A 19764-nucleotide genomic window follows, 5' to 3' on the forward strand; every position below is an offset into this window, starting at 1 on the left:
TTGGAATACTTGATAGGCAAATATGAAATGAAAGATGCATAAAAGAAAGAGAAATGGACTTTTGGCGAGGTCATAAAGACCTCGAAGAGACGAGAATAGCCTGCAGTGTTGAGCTAGCAACTCAGTAGCAACAGCAGCAGCAGTCATGTTACTTTATATCCATACTCTTCTTATCTTGGCTTTGCCTACAACATTCTTGCGGTTTTTAAAAAGCTGTAAGAAGAGCTGTCATATTATTATTGAGGCCTTGCAGATTGTTTGGTACAGTAATATCATCATTTAATTCAGTTAAAGTTATTACACAAGCATGACTTAGCAAAAGCAATAAGACTTAACTCATTACTCGATCAACAAGATTAAGTCAACTAAATATTGAATTTAATCAATTTTAATATTCTCTTTTTATTAATGTAAATTCACTCAATCAAATGAAAAAATATAAATATGTTTACCAGTAGAGATTTTATGATAATTTTTTTTTTATGAAAGCAAAGAAAAGATGAAATAATCATCAGGATAACAGAACAAACTTAGCAGCAATGAATTGATAAATTATCTAGAGTACCAACAAGTTGTTGATGTTCGAACCATCATTTTGGCTGTATGTAGTTAATCTATATTGTTAGTTCTAAGATCAGAGATCAGATGAGTAAGATGAGAGAGAGAGAGAGAGGAAATCAGGTGAAAGTAGCCGCAAAGTGGCAGGACAGGTCGTGTCACGCTTGGAGAAAAGGAAGCAAAAGTAACATAACTCGAAGACGATCTCCTTTGTCTTGATTTAAAACCACTCCCTACTGAAGAAGTGGCTATACTTGTAAATAATATGAGTGACTGTGAAGATACATAATAGAGCAGAGAAATCGTTAAAGTCATGAGTCAATTCTAGAATCTGAATCATGATAATCCTGAGATTTGTTGGCACCTTTGATCAATCAGTTTTGATTTATCTCTGCAAGCTTCTTTGATATCTTTATCTATTTTCTCTACTTAACCCTTTGACTTAACATGACTACTTTACTTCTGATTTAATCTTCATACTTAGATTAAAATGAATAGTGCATAATTGAACTCAAAGGGTAAAACGTGTACAAGAAACTAGAAATTTTCATATTTCTCCAATGATCTTAAGCCTCTAGATCAACTTTTTCAACTACTGATAAAGACAAACAATTCTTTCATTTATTATAAAGATGTTGAATGTTGTTTATCATCAATAATCTGTGCTAGAAATCATTTTTATCCATAAACTAGAAAATTGTGGAGAATAAATAATTTTTTTTTTTTAATTTGATTATCTTGTTGACATATGTTTATTATTTAATCTATTATCCTTTCAAGTATCTATTATTAATCATTATTTATACTCTCAAGTAGTTATTTCACATCAAGAAATCACATCTGAAGCAGACTCTGCAATAGTATCATTTAAAGATCACTTGCTATTTAGATCTTTTGATTATTCCTTTCTCAACTTAACTCACAGCTTCTCATTGCTGTCACCTGTACAGTAAGAGTATTTATTTAGCTGTTATTTTATATAAATATCAAATGATATCTCTAGAAATCTTCAAACTTGATGTTTTTTTTTTTATAAATTATTTAATTATTTTCCCACATTATCTCATATATTCTATCATGTGGATCTTTTCTTAGAGACTCCCTTTTTCAGACTTCTTAAACATCACAGCTTTTCACATTCTCCGTCATTCCTCTTCACCAAGGTCGACTAGTCTCTGAACAGAGTACATAAGTACCAGCAAGCAAAACTCAGGATTCCATGGCAGTGATTTATCGTAGCATCGAGAGATCGTCTTTAACAATCGTCTTTACTTTTTTTAACTATACATACTACTTCTCTATATCTTAACGCATATGATTTGACCTCGCATACCAGTGAACGTAAATTGATGACGTTTTTTGATAAACAATCAACCTAACCTAAAAAACATTGTGGTGAATATTAATTTATAATGTTTATAAAAATCACTATGTACTCACTTGCTCTCACTAGATGTTTAAAACATTCTTAATTTTCCTTCATGAAATTTTATTATTAAAATATAATACATATTAATTATTATTTTAGTTTTTGGTATTTATTTTTGGAATTTTAGTTTGATCTTGTTTTCTAAAATTTGATTCGATTAACCAACGGCAGAAGATCGATCTTATTCGATTTAGGTTAGACTTTATTAACCTTTAATCACTTCAAATTTTTTTCGTCAAATTATGCAATTTTTATTGGTTTTTTTTAATGTAAAAAAAATTAGAGATATTTCGAGAAGTGGTATACACATTGGAAAACAAAAATTGATATTAATAGTTTATTAACAATCGTAGAATAGATAACTTTTCACCGAATTCCGAGCTGTCATGGCTGCATTATTGCACTTATACAATCAATCTTTCTATAAATATTTTTTACATGAAAAAAAAACAATATACATCGCACAATTTGACGAGAAAAATGTAAGGTTAGTAAATTCCAACCTTGATCGACATGAAAAATCGAGATCAAAACAGCATCCCTATTATAACCTCTATCTTTTCTTGTTGATTATTTTTCTGCATTAGTCAGAATCATTGTTTTCCATCTTCCAGGAATAGTTATCGAATTTATTCCTGATAAGCCACAATAAAATACTCTAGTTTTACTTTGTTAACACACAGAAAGGTTGTTTTGAAATTATTTTTATATATTTTCATAGGTAGAAATCACGATAGCCCATTATCCACTTACAAATAAAATGTGGACTTCAGCCTCAACTTTCTCAAGATCATAAAACTGAGTCAAAAAACCGTTTCTTTGTTACACTTATCATTCGACTTTCCGAAGAACGTGGGTAATAATAATAAAAAAACATAATCATCACAATATATAATGGTTGAGGTCAAAGTAATGTAGATTTTCAAGTAAACTATTCATAACCGGAAGTATAGTGGAGTAACCTCGAGAAAATATCGATAACAATAAGCTTGACTATAGTGAATATTTACATTTTATCACATTTAATTTTGAGATTAATACTGTGACGAGAATTTTATTGAAAGCATATTTGATTACATGAATCGTATTACAAATGCGTACTAGGTTATTACTTGTTAGAAAAAATTGATTGCAGTTCTTAGTTTAGTTTGTTTATTAAAGAGCTACAGTAGTTATCTAACAGTAGTTTATCAAATATCTTTTTTTCCAAGATTTAAAATTATGATAAAATGATTAAATTTGCATTTGACATTTTTAAATAAATTCTAATTACCAACTCACGTGGTCATAAGATGGAGAAAAAATTATTCAATGGCTAGGATTGACAAAGAGTTCAATGGGAGATAAATAAATATGATTAATATCCTATTGTTGATTCCAGGTCAGCTCTCCAGACATTGCACAAGGTTTCAAGCAAAGCCAGAGATCAAAATTATTTTTTGGGTGGACTATCACATGACTGGGTCAGTTACTATGAACAACGAATTGAGAGTGATCGTTCGTGCCTCAACGAGTGGCACGCAATGGACAATCTCGAGTCTCGAAGGCCTCCATCACCGGATAGTGTGCGGACTAAGTAAGTCTAGATCATTATCATTACCACCTGGACAACTCTTGATCATTTAAATTGATCTACCACTCTGATAAACATCAATTGAATCCACTACATAAACTAACCAGTTTGCTGCACAAGATTTCAAAACGTTTCATTCTTAATATGAAGATTAATAGCTTGTTGAAGTGATAAAGTTTAATCGAAAAATATGAATTTGTTGACTTCAAGATGTTTCTTCAGAGTTCTTTAGACTTCTATCTGATATTCCATGTGACGTACGAGACTCCGGAAGAAATTTTAGAAGTCGATTCTTCTCAAGAATCAGCAATTTAGTTGGGTTTTCTTGTTATTTACGTTGGCAAAAGCCCAAGAGTCAGAAGTTTGTTGACGTAAAATTGAGCAGACGACTCTTTTATAGCCGTCCTTCAATTATTTCCAGTCTCACGTTACACGGAATTCACACGAGCTTTTTTCTCACACATTTAGATTTTATTACACTAATAGACCTCAAGTACTCATTTTCCATTTGTCTTTTAATGTTCATTAAAGCTATTCTTTACTAAAATTTAATCATCACTTAGATTGTAAATTAAAAACCGTTTTAATCCTTAGTCTTTTATTTTAACTAATTTCGTGCCAAATACTTCTTCATTGTTTCATTTTTTTTTTACCATGAAAACAAGTTATTGATAATTTGTAACAAAAAAAATTTATTACATTTGATTATGATATTATTCAATGACACTAGTTATCAAAAGACTTTTAACAAATGAATTATAATTAAATACAACTATTTGGAGGCGTAATAATGATAAGATAAAAAAGTTTTATTGAAAAAAAATTTAACTGTTTTTAATATCAATAAATAATTTGAAAATATTTACATTTTTTCACGCTATCTAATTACTACGCAAATTCATTTATTTCACGTTCTATTAATATTTAGGAATTTGATTAAAAACTTTGAGTTTCTTTATCATAAATAATAAACTATACATTTACTTTTACTTTCACGTATTTAAAATCAATTTATTAATAAATCTAATTCAAAGTTCTAATTCTTAGAATACTTTAATAAAGATTTAAATGTAAATTGTCAATTAAAAAACAAAAATGATCTATTAATAACAATTAATCATTGTGCAGGCCAAGAGAACGTGAAGAAACCGAACGAGTAATTCGTGCAACATTGAAAGAGATCATGATGTCAGTGGATTTAGATGAAGTCACATCAAAATACATTCGAGGAAGACTCGAAGAAGATCTCGATATGGATCTTGGAGAATTTAAACCATTTATTGATGAAGAAATGCTGACAATTCTAGGACAAATGGATTCACCAACAGAAATCTTTGATCACGTTTATCTTGGTAGTGAATGGAACGCTAGCAACCTTGAAGAGTTACAAAAGAATGGGTAAGGTTATTGGGTTAAATATCAAGGTTTAATTTTTTAAATTGGCTAGTTCAATATTCAAATTAAACTAATTAAAATGTTTTTTCTAGGGTCAAGCATATTTTAAATGTCACTCGGGAAATAGACAACTTCTTCCCAGGGATGTTCAATTACTTAAATGTTCGAGTATATGATGATGAGAAAACAGATCTCTTGAAACATTGGGATGACACATTCAAGTACATAACAAAAGCTAAGAAAGAAGGATCTAAAGTTTTAGTTCATTGCAAAATGGGAGTTTCACGATCAGCATCAGTAGTGATAGCTTATGCAATGAAAGCTTATAACTGGGATTTTTCACAAGCTTGGAAACATGTAAAAGAGAAACGTAATTGTATAAAACCAAATAATAATTTCTTACTACAACTAGAAACGTATCAAGGGATTTTAGATGCTATGAAAAACAAAGAAAAGCTTCAGAGATCTAAATCTGATACAAATCTTAAGTCACCAACAACATCAAAGCTTGGTAGAACGAAAGAGAATAATGAGGAAGATAAAATAGATACTCGAAATGGAACAACTAATGAAGTTTCAGGCGTAGAATTAAAGAAATCCGGAAAAAGGCCTAAAAGTTGGTCTCCGAGAATTGAAATAGTAGAGAATGTTTTCCCGGCTCCTTTGTCACAGTCACTTGAAAGCATAGATAAGACATCAAACACGGAAATAACAAGAGAAGATTTGCTTCGTGGAACGAATATCAAAACAGCTGTTGATCAAGAGACAAGAAATGTTTTAATGCCTTGTGACAATGGTCAGTCATATTCCGTATCCCAGAATCAAATAGTTCATCTTCCTGGACCCGATACACCTGGAAGAAAACAAAAGAGTAAAGCAGAATCTTTTCAAGGTCACAGACGAAGAGGTTTAGTTTTGAATTTAACAAATCAGTTCGAAGCTGCTGGAAGTAAACCTTCATCTCCAGAGTCTGAAGCTGATGGAGTTAAGCCTTTGAGTCCGGGAAACGAGAGGGTCATGGAAAATGGCCTTTACTCGAATTCTCAGCGGTCCTCAATAGATAATAAGCAAGATAATGATGGCAAAAGGCCAATAAAAAATACTAATAGTGATTGTCTAGTCTGGACTGCTTCAACAGAAGCTAAATGTACCAATTCAAATAACATTAGAAGTAGTGTCAGTGTTACAAGTGATTTAATATCAAGTGATTTGCCGCCACCAGCGGTAACAACTACCACAACGACGGCAGGTGTTAATTTTAGAGCTGTACGACGACCTAAAAAAGATGGAGATCCTTTTAGCGCACAATTAGACAAATTTTTTGATCGAGAAGAAAGAAGAGAACCTTCAAGAGAATCTCCTAGTAGGCAGAGTTCATGGAGTAGTTATGATAGTGCTGTTGTGCTTGACAATAACTCAGTTCATAGTTCTTGGGCAACTCTGCCATCGAGAAACAGCTCCTGGGGATCATATGATATGCGCCCAAATGATCTTCTAGGTTCTTCAGGATTGTTTCCTTATGATAAAGAAGAGATTCCCTGGCATCCAGGTACTGTAAAACGAACAAAACAAAAATTAGAAGAAGGTACCGGTGTTTCTATGACTAAAAGAGTTTGTACTCAGTCCAATGAAACTGAAGAAAAATCTCAAACACTGCCTTCGTCTGATGAATCATCAGAACCTCCATTTAACTCAGTTTTACTTCAATGCAGTACATCTCCAACACCTCAAAGAAGAGATTCATCGCCTACAGTTACTGAAGAAAATCACCATAAAACTGATAGATCTGGTGACAGTTCTGGAGGCATTGATATCTCTCCTACCTCATTAACTAGACAAATTGGACGATTATCAACTAGTGCACCTGTTCCTTCGGTTCTCTCAACTGATGCTGATAATTTACCTTCGTCTTTACTTAGAACCTGCAGATCTGAAAGTGAAACATCAAGTCCGTGTGTTGTTAATACTACTCAATGTCCGTCTGTTAAGCACCATAAAATGGTTCTGGAGAATCTCAGTAATAAACCAAGTTTTACGAAACGTTGTTTGTCAGTTGATGATTCTCTTCCTGAACCACCGTGTTCTTCAGCATCATCTTCATCGTCAGAAGGACCTAGAAATATGGCAGGAATTGTTAAGAACTTGAAGAAAGAATTTGAAGCCAAATCTAGCAAGTTCGAAAAAAGTCCTGATAATACTAGTGACCTAATGAATAACGATAATCAATGGTCTAAAAGAGATTCTAAAATTATCAGGAGTCTTCCTTCTTCACCTGTCATTGCACATAGTGAGACAAAAATCCGCTCATCAACAAGTATTTCAACTTGTCGGGATAATTCACTTGTTAAAGCACATTCTGATGAGGATCATGAAGCTAGAAATCGTCAGGATAGTTCAGAGGATCTTTCTGTTAAAGTATTGGTCGGAAAATACGAAGTTGCCAAGCCAGATGCTAAAAAAATATCTGAAATTCAACTTCGTTCGCACAAAGATCGAGATAATACTATTGAAGCCCACCCTCCAGCTAAATCAAAAATAGCTCCTCAAGAATTTGCTCGTAGATCAGCACCAATTATTATTAATTCTTCAGTGTTTATGTCTGAAGGTGCTGAGGCACCTGGGAGGCCACCTGTTCCTTCACCAAGTGCGGTAGTGGCAAGTGTTGTCGCAAAAGCTGCAAGTAAAAAGCAACAACAACAACATGGTAGAACTCATCCCCTTGCTAGGCTGCAGGTCAGACCGAGGCATAGTAACTGTCCTGTTTATAACACTATGTAATGGATCTTATCTTTATTGTTAATAATTATTTCAATAATGTTTGATCCATTGGGAAGAATGAATTATCTAGAGAGAAAATTATCTTCAAAAAAAAAGAGCGCTGTCTTTGATAAAATTGAATTATTCAATAATTTATTGAAATATTGTCATTGAATAATGTTTCTGAATAATCTATTTTATATAAATATCAATTTCAACAAATTTTTTATAAAAATATTTATTTTCCAATATTTTTTTAAGATCTTTTTTAATAATTTTCTCTTCAGCGCCATTTGCAATCGCGAAATACTCATTGTTGAGGTTGTGAGATACAAGAAAAAATTAAATACATTTAAAAAAAAAAATTATGTGATTATTAAAACATTGAATTTTTATAATTTGATTTGGATTTAATTTTACGTTTGACCGCAATGAGCTCATGGAACAGTAAAATTAAATAAATAATTGAATAAATTCAGAGTGGTGATAAAGACAAATATCTTCATAGTAATTATTTAAATTCTATTTAACTGATTTGGCGTACTTTGGAAACGAAAAAAAAATGTATGATAAAAAATATAATGAATGAAATGAACAAAAAAAGATCTAAAGCAATAAAATTTTATCTAACAAAAATAGAAACAACTATAGAACGATTAAGAGTCATATATCGGTGAGCACTCGGTCAGGCTGTGAATGAAACGTCTGGGGCTCGCGTGTTCCAGCTTTCTGTTCTTGTTTCTTGACAATTGTTTTATCTATCAGGCTATTTTAATGTCGCCATCATTGTTGAATATTTTCCATAGATAATTTGGTAATAAAATTCAAAAAATAGCCTTTTGTGAAGAATCGCAAAGCTTTGAAATGCATCAGGGCTGGAAAGATTTTGAGATAATGAAAAATAAGATAAAATCGATAAACTCATGAATATTAAAAAGTGATAAACTCATAAGCTTTTGTGTAACATTTAGGTAATTAAATGGACTATATTGTGATTAGAAAGCACTTGAGAGTGCGCTAAATGTAAAGAAAAGTGTATGTTTGTGTGAAAAAAAGAATCTATTTCGAATATTCATTAACTAATAATAATATTAATATTAATTATAACAATAATAAAAGAGATGTACAAGTAAATTTATTGAATGATTGTGTATAGAATGACGCGTTAACTATCCTAATCTTTATAATCTTAATTACTTAGGTACTAATTAATTATTAATTATTAACTGTCGTATATTCCCAATTATTACAAATTAAATTTGTTAATCTAATAATTTGACTTGTGCCACTTTTATCGCCGGCTTCGCGTTTACGTCATCATTCTTAGCTGAATAAATGTGTCCTTCGATAGCTATATGAACAAATGCATCATTCAATTGTATATTTGCAGTGCGATTGTATCTTGCTTAGTTTTAAATTTTAACAAATTGACAAAATGAAAAAATTGCAAAGAGTTTGAAATGATGAACAATAAAGAAAATTAAAAAATCGAACTGAAACTAATCATACTCTTTCTTTTTGTAAACAAATTTGAATAACGTACAGTATTGAAATTAATGAAAATATTTTTTAAAAACATATCAACGAAATTATGGATTTTAAAATGATAATGAAAATGAATATAATAAAAAAAAGAAAACATTTGATAATTAAATTACAAAAAAAAAGAATTTTTATTTTTACAAAGATGACTAAATACTTAAAATATAAGAATCGGGAAAATTTTTTGTTTCTCAATTATTATTTTTATAAAATTAAAAGTAATTATTAATTATGATGCTGATGATTAGTAGATGAATAAATTATCTTCTTTCTTGCGATTGTCGCTTTTTATATAAACTTGATCTTAATTAAATAGACTTTACAGCTTATAATTGATTATTAAGAACATTTACTGTAAAAGTGTTGTGTCAATTAAGTGTTGTAAGTGGCATTGATTTATTTTAATTTCTTTATTTTTATCTTCGCAGTTTTTAACTTCAAACATTACTTTTTGAACGTGCATTGAAGGAGTCAAAGTGACTATCAATTTAATAAATTATTTAAATGACTATAAAAAAAAATAATTATATTCGTACGACAAAAAATTACATTTTTTGATATAAATAGAAAAAAAATTGACCAATTTTATAAAACTCCAGTGTATTTACAGCTATTTTTTTTCTTTTTCAAATGATACTGATTATATATTTTAATACTATTTAACTTTCCAACCAAATAAGTGAGTATTAATGGTGAATGCGAGAATAATAAAATAAACATGAGTATAAATATTGCATATTAAACGTGTGTTTAAGTCTTGCATATCTATTTTGTTCCATTATATGTATCATTATCATTAACATTACATTGTATGAATTAAAAACTGTGAATTATAAGTGATAGACTAGTTTTCAGTAACTATCTAGTTGTTATTTCGTTACTCAAGACTGGAGAAATTCAATCGACACTTAGATATTTTATGACAATCTACAATGCACTTACAACTTGCGTTTTCAAATGTAAATGATCTTTTTTTTTTTTAATTTTATCTGAACATTTCTGTTGATTGTGGCTCCAACAGACATTGAAAAATAACTAATAACAGCGATAAGCGAAAAATATGATAATAAATCCTATAAAACAGCCACGTTCCTCCACCGAGTCTGTTTCTTTTTTTTAACGACTGATTAGTTTAAGTAGTGTTGAATAACTTTCTTCTTAATAATAATTCATAAATTGAATCATTTCTGTTTTTTTGTTTTTTTTTAATATAGGAGAAATGAAAATAAAATTAATGACAGAAATGTTTTTTAACCCTCTGTATCCCATAATTGTTCAGAGAATGTGTGCGTTCAGAATGTCCATGAAAGATCAAATGGAATTAAGAATGGAAAGAAAATTTTTTTTTTGTAGATGGAAGAATAAAATAATACAATAAAGAGTGTAATTGATGAGATAGACAAAGAGTAAATAAATTAAATAAATGAATAAATAATGAAGAAAGATAAAAAATTAATTGAAAATCATGCGTTGTTCTGTATAAATTTTGTACCATAGTTTGTATGAAATAAAATATTGTTTATTGCTTGAAAAAAACTAATGAAATTTTTATATTTTTCTGTAAGCTTTAATGTCGCTTGTATATTAAATAACCTGTTTTTTTACACACACTCAAAAAAGTTAACTTTATACAGTGGAATGAAGAGAATGTGGATAGTTTACTAAATTAACTGATAAGCTACTGATAAAAAGTTTAAAAAGTCGTCTAAAATTTTTAAAAATAATAATAACAAATTTTACGCGATATTAAAATTGATAATTTTGTTGTATTAAAATTATTCATAATTTTAAAATCTTAGTATCTTATAAATATTGTCGTGAAGAGTTTCTTTACAATAAAAAATTCATTTACACAGAAACTAATAAATAAAATTAATTTTCTGATAAAAATTAATTTGATGGTAGATAATACTGGAATTTAATAATACCTGAATACTCGTATCTTTAAGAGTAGATATAATTTTCATTATATTTCAGTGTAGCTTTCATTCATAATCAAAAGTAGAAGTGTTATAAATTCTTAAACATCACTTGAATGGAAAACCTTTCTTTCTTTATGGTTTCATGATTTTCATTATTCTTCAAGAAGTTGATGTTAGATTATAGTAAAGAACTTTGTTGTAGATGTTTTTATTTAGCGCTTTAGTAAGTGTACAATTCATTGATGTGATTAATGTACTTAAACTTCACAAGTGAAGACTGAATAAATTAATTCGTTTGTGTGGTAAATGTCGTGAGAATACTAGTTTGAAAACATTCTCGCTGTTAACTCCGTTTGATGAAAAGTAACAATTTGAGATCTTTACAGGTATGTATGATAATTTCGTGATTGTATTTATAAAAAATATTAAACATTAATATTATTTCAATGTATCATTATTAGTAATGCACATCATGGAGCAGATTAAAGATCTTACTTCTGAATAAATTGTACTTCAATGTTCTTACGAAAAAAGTTTCCTTTAAATATATTTAAATCAGTCTTGAAAAAAAGTTTAAAATATTTTTACGTACTTACTATGCTATATATTAAATTTTATAAAATGACATCTTTGAAATTCAACAAAGAATCAAATAATGATTGTTATTTCTTAAGAAAAAATAGAGCTGGTTGTTTCTTACTTTTATTTTATAAGCCATAATCATTTTAAGATTTATATTTATTTTTTACATTATTGTGATGTATATGTATATACATAAGTTTTGAATTGTTTTACTGTTTATCATCTTTTGGAGAACCAGCTAATTGTTATAGTTCTTCATTGTTCGTCTTCTTCAGCAAGTGCTTCTTTCTCTTCATCTGTAAGTTCTTCCTCTTCTTGTTGTTCTTCTTGAGCGGCAGCTTCTTCTCCAGCAGCCTCTGTGTCAGATTCTTCTTTTCCTTCGTCTATTTCCTCTTGCATTTCTTGCTGTTCCTCTGCACTACTTTCTGTTACAGGTTCAGATTCTGGAAAACCTTCTTCTTTCGAAATTGAAAATGTAGCTTTAAGTAAAGCAGGAAGATGAATGTCTAACTGTGCTTCCATAGTACCATTTTCAAAAATTCCCATGAAGTTTCCAGATACCATTTTAAATTCTCTTTGAAGACAAGTAGCTCCCTAAAAGCCAATTTAATTACTTTTAAAAGTAATATTTCCTAATAATTATAAATAAGTAATTGTCAAGTTTTTTACCTCTTCCACTGGACATGCTATTTCTATATCTTCATCATCATCATAGAACCCTAAAGCATTCATTAAAATAAATGACATAGTTCCTGAAAGCTCATCAACATCATCATTACACAATTGAACAGGTTTTCGTACTGCAGTGTTAGCATAAATACCATAACCCTACGTCAAAAAATTAATTTATTCATTTGAACACTTGATAAAATTTTATTATTAAACTTACATCATACATTGGTGAGTCTTCTATTCTTTTTCGAACAATGACAAAATCGTCAGAACAATTTAAATTGAGATCTGAGTTATCTAAACTATATTGGCCTGAAATAGATAACACTTCCTCTTTTTTTGGCTGAATATCCGATATTGTTATGGTGTATACATCAGCATTAACATACACAAAAAGAGCAGTAAATAAAAATAATACGTTTTTCATGGTGATTACAAAGTAAAAGAGAAGCTCTAAAAAATTGTTTAACCAATAGAAGTGTTTTCACAAATGAGAATCGTTTATTTCGAACACTACATTTTATCTACTTATTAAAAGTAATAAGTTGAACTTAAATATTATAATTGCCTTAGATAGATCGAAGTATACAAGAAAATTTCTTTATCACTAATGATATAATGATGGCTTTTTTTTATTGAATAATTGAATGTTGTGTAAGTATAAGGTTACAACTTTTGCAATAATTAATTTATTTTAACAAGTATTGTTCAAGATAATGATTATGTATTACATATGCAATCGTTCAGTAATGTTAAAATGTGTATTGCGAATAGTTTTTTGATAGTTTGGCATTTAAAGTTTTACATTTATTAATTTGTCAAATTTAACTTCTCTTTTCATATCATATTAAAAATGATTCAGTGATGTTTTGAATCATTAGACAGCTTTGTGATATTTATCAACAGATAATTATGCTGTGATGATATTTATTCAAGGTCCTAATTGATGTTTTAAATTAAATTAATAATAATATAGCAAGGATATATATTCTATTTTGATAGTTATGCATTGTGAATCCATTGCTTCAACAGATTTGTGCCATAAAATAAATACATTCACTGATGTCGAAAATTTTCATATACATCGAACTATTTTTATAAATTTTTATTTACGAATTATATTATATTTATTTTATTCAGAATTGAATTCTACATCTTGAGTGCCAGGATTGATAACAGATTCAAATTCACTCTGTATAGCTGAATATATTTAGTAATGTAATCTTGGTTATAATTTATAGCTTCTGTTAGATGATAATTTAAAACTTCTATCTCAAAACATCTTCATTCAACTTTTGGACAACTGTTGGTTATTAAAATATTTTAGAATGAATTGATATATTTACTTGACATAACATGAATGAGTAAACAGATCAATTAACAATTTTTGTAATCAATCAATTAAATGTTTGTGTCAACAACACGCTGGATGGTGGCGACCTCAATCGTTGAAATCGAAAGATTATTTTATTTACGTTTGATATTTTTACTATATCTACTGACTTTATTTATTAAACAATAACAATTGTTACTATATTTTAAATTGCTGATTCACATTCATACATTATTATTATTGCATCAGTCTTAAAATAACCAATTATAAAAATTTAAACAATATTTTATTTTTCAGAGTAATCAAAGCAGAGGACATTGGAGTTGGAGATATCCTTTTTCTGATGGAGAAATGATCACATTTATATAACATTTACTGGAGTGATACAAATATTGGATTATCATTTAGATTAAGTTGAATGGAGAAACAAAATTTCATTTATTACCCAATAGTCAAGGAGTTGATGAAGGTAATGTTAAAAAAAATTGTTTTGTATTAATATTAGAAAGCTATTGGATTGATGAGACTCAAAGATATGTATTCAACGATTCAAAGTAGATAAATGAAAATATTTTCTGATACTTAAGAGGATTATTGTGATACATGTACTAAGTGTATATTCTGACTTCTTTCCCTTTGAGGAATTACTTGGTTTATAAAATTTACTATAATCTATTGTTACCTAAATAACAGAGGGAACAAATGAATCGTTTTCCCTGACGATAGGCCTTCTTCTTCGTCTTTGTAGCGTTAAGTCTATAATCCAAACGTATTTCTGTCGTAAGGAAATGGAAGAAACCTCCCAACTGGAAGATTCTCTATGTCTGACATCGTATATCGGCTTTTCTATTCTTCAATTTTGTCACACACATAAGCTGATATGTTCTCTTTTCAGTTAGTAGAATTTTAAAGCAGTGAATGAGAGTGAAAGAGTGAAGACGGATTTTTAAAAAAGTAAATATAATATTAAATGATATGTATTGGAGTGATACATGAAAATGTTTCAAAGAATTTACATCACTATGGTTATTAATATTCTTGAAGGACTTTTATCCAACTAAATATGTTATACTCGTGTTTATTAATTTTTTAAACATGGGTTCTATTTATAATAATTCACCTGAGTAATGAAATTACAAAAACTAACAAATTTATTATGTTTTATAAATTGTAATAACTTTTTTTATGATAAGAAAAGCAGCAACAATTGGTGAAAGAAAAAATCATCCACAAAAATTTGATAGAAAATGAATAATTCTCTAATGATTATTAATGAATCATTTTTGATTTTAGATGTTGGACTTTATTTAAATATCAAGCAAAATAAATGGTGAAAAAAATTTATCTCAAATCCTGTGAGCAATGGAGTTATTTTAGCGAAAATAAAAAGTGAACAATTATTAAATGAAAATGTGAAGTTGTTGTAAGCGATGGTCGTCATGTCTTTCAAAAATACATTACTTGTTTCACTCATATCCTCTATCTTCCTGGACAATTTGCCGAGCACAAAAGAATCCTTGCTCGAGAGAGAGCAAAATGGAACATACACAAGTATAACAGTAAGAGAAAACTACCGAGTCCAATTTAATAATTGTCTTTTTTTATTCTTCATTATTGTTTGTTTTTTTTTTTTTTCATTTTCTATATTTTTTATTTTCCCCCTTTTTTTCATTTATGTCTGTGGGAAAAGATTGAGAGAACTATGGAAGTAATGGACCGAATACACATGGGTATGTACAACCATACTGCACGAAAAGAATGAGAAAATAATCGCTAGAGGTAAAGATGAGTCAGCAGAGTTACTTTTTAAACAAAAAAAAAAAAATTTTCATTTATTCCGAAAATAAAGATGTAGAGTAAGCTGTCATAAATGGCAATTGATCCATATACGCTTAACGTATAATAAGTAATAAGTCAGACTTATTTAAACTCATATACAGTACATGTGCATATATGATATGTGAAAAGTGGAATTTGTTTTCATGGAAGAGAGAAATGAACGTTAATCGCCTGCCACTGGCAGAATAGGTAGCGTGAACATATAAACACACGCACATCCCTTGGGTGTTGTAATATCATTTTCATCAAGTTCACTAGCAAATGAGAAAATCGTCGGGGTTGTTAAACTGTAGGGAAAGATTTTGTATATTATGATATCTAATTTGTCATGATCTTTTGTGAAAAAGCATATCAATTTGCCCTACTCTAGTAAATTTCATAAATATTCACATCAATATATATATGTATATTTAATATTCCCATTTGTTGGGAAACTACATTCGATTATATTTTATGATTATGTGATATCATAATTTATTTAAAAGACATCCAAAAGATCACTCCCTTTTGGCCTACACCTAGCACAATAGCTGGGATAGAGTAAGAGGTTGTTGCACTATTATTTAGAATGATTATAAATTATCCTTCAATTTGAAAAAAATTTATAATGGGATAATATCAATAGGACTATCTATAAATTAACAGCAGAATTGAAAAGCTCATTAGAATTTTTATTAATTAAATAATCAAATTAAAATTTTGAAGTGATACAAAAATTTATTAATAACATGAGATTGCACTTCTCTTCAAATAAATATAAAGACAAATATTAAGACTTATTTTTGATATTTAAATTTAAATAATAATTTATATTCCAAAACTGTATTCCTTCAATTTTTATATTTCTTGAAATAAATTCAATAATTAATCATTAATTATTGAATTTATTTCTTAATTTTTATTTTAAATAAAGAACATTATTTCTTTTTAAACTAATAAAAGATGTTATGAATAAAATTGTTTAAGTTTGTTATTACCAAATAAATATTACAGTTAACAAATGAATGGATGTGGATATGTTATATCAAAACTATTATTTTCATCGTATTAAAAATTTTATATTCCTATATTATCACCTGATGTTGTGATTGTAAGACTAAGAGCATTATAAAACAGCTGCTTAGAGCAATATATCAACATTTTTATGCAATCTTGAGTTAATAAAAGTTCCTTTGGAAGATATAAAAAAATAAATACTCCACTACCCAACATGAACATCATAACATACTCTAGCACTAAAAATGAATTTTAATAGAGAGAAAATGTGGAAGTAATTTTTAATTTTTATTCCAATCAATACACATATTTATGTAAAAAAAAAAAAGTAATTCTTTTCTTCTATCTTTTTTACTGTTGACAAACGACATTTAATAGTAGACTGGCGACAGATGTCTCGGAAAGCTCGCGCTAATTTGAATCCTATCGTGAGACTTGTTCACTTTCTACTCTTAGGGGTAAGATGTAAGTTTAATCGAAAAATAATGCTCAATTAGAACGCCTCTAGACCTGGTACACGATACTGGATTGCATATTAATTATTCTGCTTCATCAAGATACTCTTGTCCATTTAGTGCAGCATTGTAAGAAGAAGTAGTAGGAGATAATAATAGTCTAGTGTATAATAAACCAGTTTGAAAAGTTAGAAATGGTTTTATAAGTGTTAAGTGCATCTCCTAGTGACTGTCTAACTCTGCCCTTTCCCTTTCCCTCTAATTTTCATGGCACAAATCCAACAAATTTTGAGTCTGCGGTTGCTAAACCCACCACGATTTGCAGGTACTATCTGAGAACGACTGTCTTTAGTACAGGACATTAGAGCTTAGGATTTAGAATAAGGTATGTATCATTACTTTTTATTAATAAAGTAATATTCTTTTTGTACAACTTAATCATCTGAATAATTATACTTTAGCCAAGTCAAAAATTTATTTACTTGTTTTTTTTGATAATTAACTTTCAGTCAGCATCAGCTAGCATGATCTCCATGTATCCAAGACTGGTAAATATTTATCAATTAAATATGACATTTAGAAATGATACCATTCCTGATTTTACATTCATATTATATCTCATTTTTTCAGAGAGACTCTTCACTATTTGGATCATAAAATGTTTATCTTACATAGAATTATACCATGAAGCCATGATTGGTTAATATCTGGACTATCACTGTAAATGAGTGGCCTGTTATTGACATCCAATGTTGATTCAGTCTTGGAAAACGACTGAATGATAATATGGGATCAGTATCCACCATTGATAATCAAACAATGATTCAAAGTACATTGGGGTTATTATTGTTTAAACATAAGCCTGTATTACACCAAAGGTCAATTAATAAAAAAACAACTAATGTCTTATTATGGTTTCATCAGCAAAAGTTGATTAAAATATGCAAAAAATATTAAATTTGTTAACTTTAATTAAATAACATAAATAATACCAAATTAATTAATAAATGCGTAGTGGTTAAGCAGACAAACAGCTGATTTATTTAAATGGCAATTATGAATATAAAATTGAAATACACTTATTTAATAGTATAAGATAATCTGGAGATTACAATAATTCTATCAAAATGAATTCATCTTTTTTACAAATGTTCTGATGACAATCAATAGATAATGAAATAAAACCTCATAAATATTAATCAAACGTATATTTTAAAATTAAACAATCCTAGATGATAATCCTAGTGGACTTGTTAAACATTATAAAATGAGATATAATAGGATTGTTTAATATTTGCAGCAGAAAGATAACAGAGATAATGATTGTCTTGAGAAGAATAATAACTTCTAATTGAAATGATATAAAATAGAATAAATGGGTAATAATAAACAATCGGAATGGTGAATGAGTTAATTCAATATAGAAAATAGCTAGATGGACAATTAAGTAAACTCAAACATGGTTTTGCTGCGTGCCTGGGGCTCTTGACTTAAGACAGAGAGTGCAGAAACGTGGTTTGAGTTCACCTTCGATTCTCTGAGAAATCCATAGACAGTAGTGCAAATATAGTTAATAATAGTCGAGATTATAGTTTCTGCACTATGGAGTTGAATATCTTAGTACTTGGACCTAAAAGTGAACAAACATCTTCAGCACTATCTCCAATCTGTTATCTTTCACATTCTACATCCTTTTACCTCTTACCACTCATCCTTGCATTATAATTCCTCCTTTCATTTACTCAATCTAACTATTGATGTAACATTTCTCTACAACGCCTCAGTTAATTCTCTTTGATATATTTCAATCCCATCCCTTATTCTACTAACATTTATCTCTGACTGTTTTTACAGTCCAGCAAAAGTTTGGCGCCTTTTCCATGTAACTCAACTCTCTTGTGCGATGAAAATCCATTGAATATATTTACCGCAGTTGCGTGAAGGCAAAAACTTTGAGTTTTGCATTGGAGGTTTTGTGTTTCTTGCAATGAAATTGTAGGATAAGAAACATGAGTAATCGTAAATATGAGGGTAGTAACTGAATTGGATGAAAAGTTTCGTTCTATATCTGAATGTCACATAATAAATAAAATTAGTAATAATTGAACATACTTCTGGTGATGAATTGCATAAAATACATTTCAAATAGTTTCCAGTTGTGTGAAATAATAGATGACTTGCTAAACATTTAATTATAATAAGGTTCAAGAATAAACTGTATTAACAACCATACAGAATTTAATTATTAATGGATTTAAACTTTTATGGAAATTAATATTATTATTATTCATAAACTGCTGTCAACAAGAATAAATTAAGCTCATTTTTCTATCAAATTTGAAGCAGAACTTGAAATTAAACTTCACTGAAATTAATTCATAGAATTAGAAATCAAGTGGTCCAGATATTCTATGATGGAAATGAAATGATTTTAGAAAAATATATTTTTAAAAATGGGTCTGGGTGCACTTTGTATTTCTTTGGTTTCCAACGAATTGCTATTGTTATTAATAATATAAAATTATTCAATCACACTAATTTCTTTATAATAACATTTTATGAATATTCTGATAAGATAGATTTTAGAATGGATTTTTTTTTTAATATTAGATTTTTATATCAATTTTAATGAATTTGATTCATTAATTGGAAATAATTGAGTCAGCATTAACTCTCGACCTAATTTTATTCAAGTAATAGACCCTACTCCA

At 28.8% G+C, this 19764-nt stretch overlaps 2 protein-coding genes and 1 long non-coding RNA gene across 6 annotated transcripts in view; 2 read left to right on the forward strand and 1 right to left on the reverse strand.

Moving 5' to 3' along the window:
- The window catches only part of ssh (Protein phosphatase Slingshot), a 36090-nt gene extending 26934 nt beyond the window's left edge, over positions 1 to 9156 (forward strand). For all 4 annotated transcript variants that reach the window (XM_035080405.1, XM_035080404.1, XM_035080406.1 and 1 more), the window contains 3 exons: positions 3369 to 3563; positions 4689 to 4958; positions 5048 to 9156. In XM_035080405.1, the coding sequence (XP_034936296.1) occupies positions 3369 to 3563; positions 4689 to 4958; positions 5048 to 7733 (3151 nt within the window). In that variant the 3' untranslated portion in view covers positions 7734 to 9156. The remainder of the gene's footprint in view (positions 1 to 3368; positions 3564 to 4688; positions 4959 to 5047) is intronic.
- A 2709-nt stretch (positions 9157 to 11865) lies between these two features.
- On the reverse strand, positions 11866 to 12931 carry LOC118065247 (X-linked retinitis pigmentosa GTPase regulator-interacting protein 1-like). Its single transcript, XM_035080418.1, has 3 exons — positions 12648 to 12931; positions 12428 to 12586; positions 11866 to 12352 (listed from the first exon to the last, which is right to left on the reverse strand). The coding sequence occupies exons 1-3, from the start codon at positions 12855 to 12857 to the stop codon at positions 12014 to 12016; spliced, it is 708 nt and encodes a 235-aa protein (XP_034936309.1). The 5' UTR covers positions 12858 to 12931; the 3' UTR covers positions 11866 to 12013.
- A 239-nt stretch (positions 12932 to 13170) lies between these two features.
- LOC118065248 (uncharacterized) lies at positions 13171 to 16352 on the forward strand. Its single transcript, XR_004690148.1, has 4 exons — positions 13171 to 13366; positions 14061 to 14232; positions 15057 to 15322; positions 15454 to 16352. It is a non-coding gene; the product is annotated as an uncharacterized lncRNA (long non-coding RNA).
- Positions 16353 to 19764: the final 3412 nt, after the last annotated feature.

This window comes from Chelonus insularis, unplaced genomic scaffold (assembly GCF_013357705.1).
Source record: "Chelonus insularis isolate UGA/USDA-ARS -01 unplaced genomic scaffold, ASM1335770v1 contig_279_pilon, whole genome shotgun sequence".
Classification (NCBI taxonomy): Eukaryota; Metazoa; Arthropoda; class Insecta; order Hymenoptera; family Braconidae; genus Chelonus; species Chelonus insularis.

Coding starts and splice junctions, on each gene's coding strand:
- LOC118065247 (XM_035080418.1), bottom strand. CDS start 12,857: ATGAAAAACGTATTATTTTTATTTACTGCTCTTTTTGTGTATGTTAAT. Junction 12,587..12,647: donor AAGACTCACCAATGTATGAT/GTAAGTTTAATA, acceptor TTTTTGACGTAG/GGTTATGGTATTTATGCTAA. Junction 12,353..12,427: donor TAGCATGTCCAGTGGAAGAG/GTAAAAAACTTG, acceptor ATTGGCTTTTAG/GGAGCTACTTGTCTTCAAAG.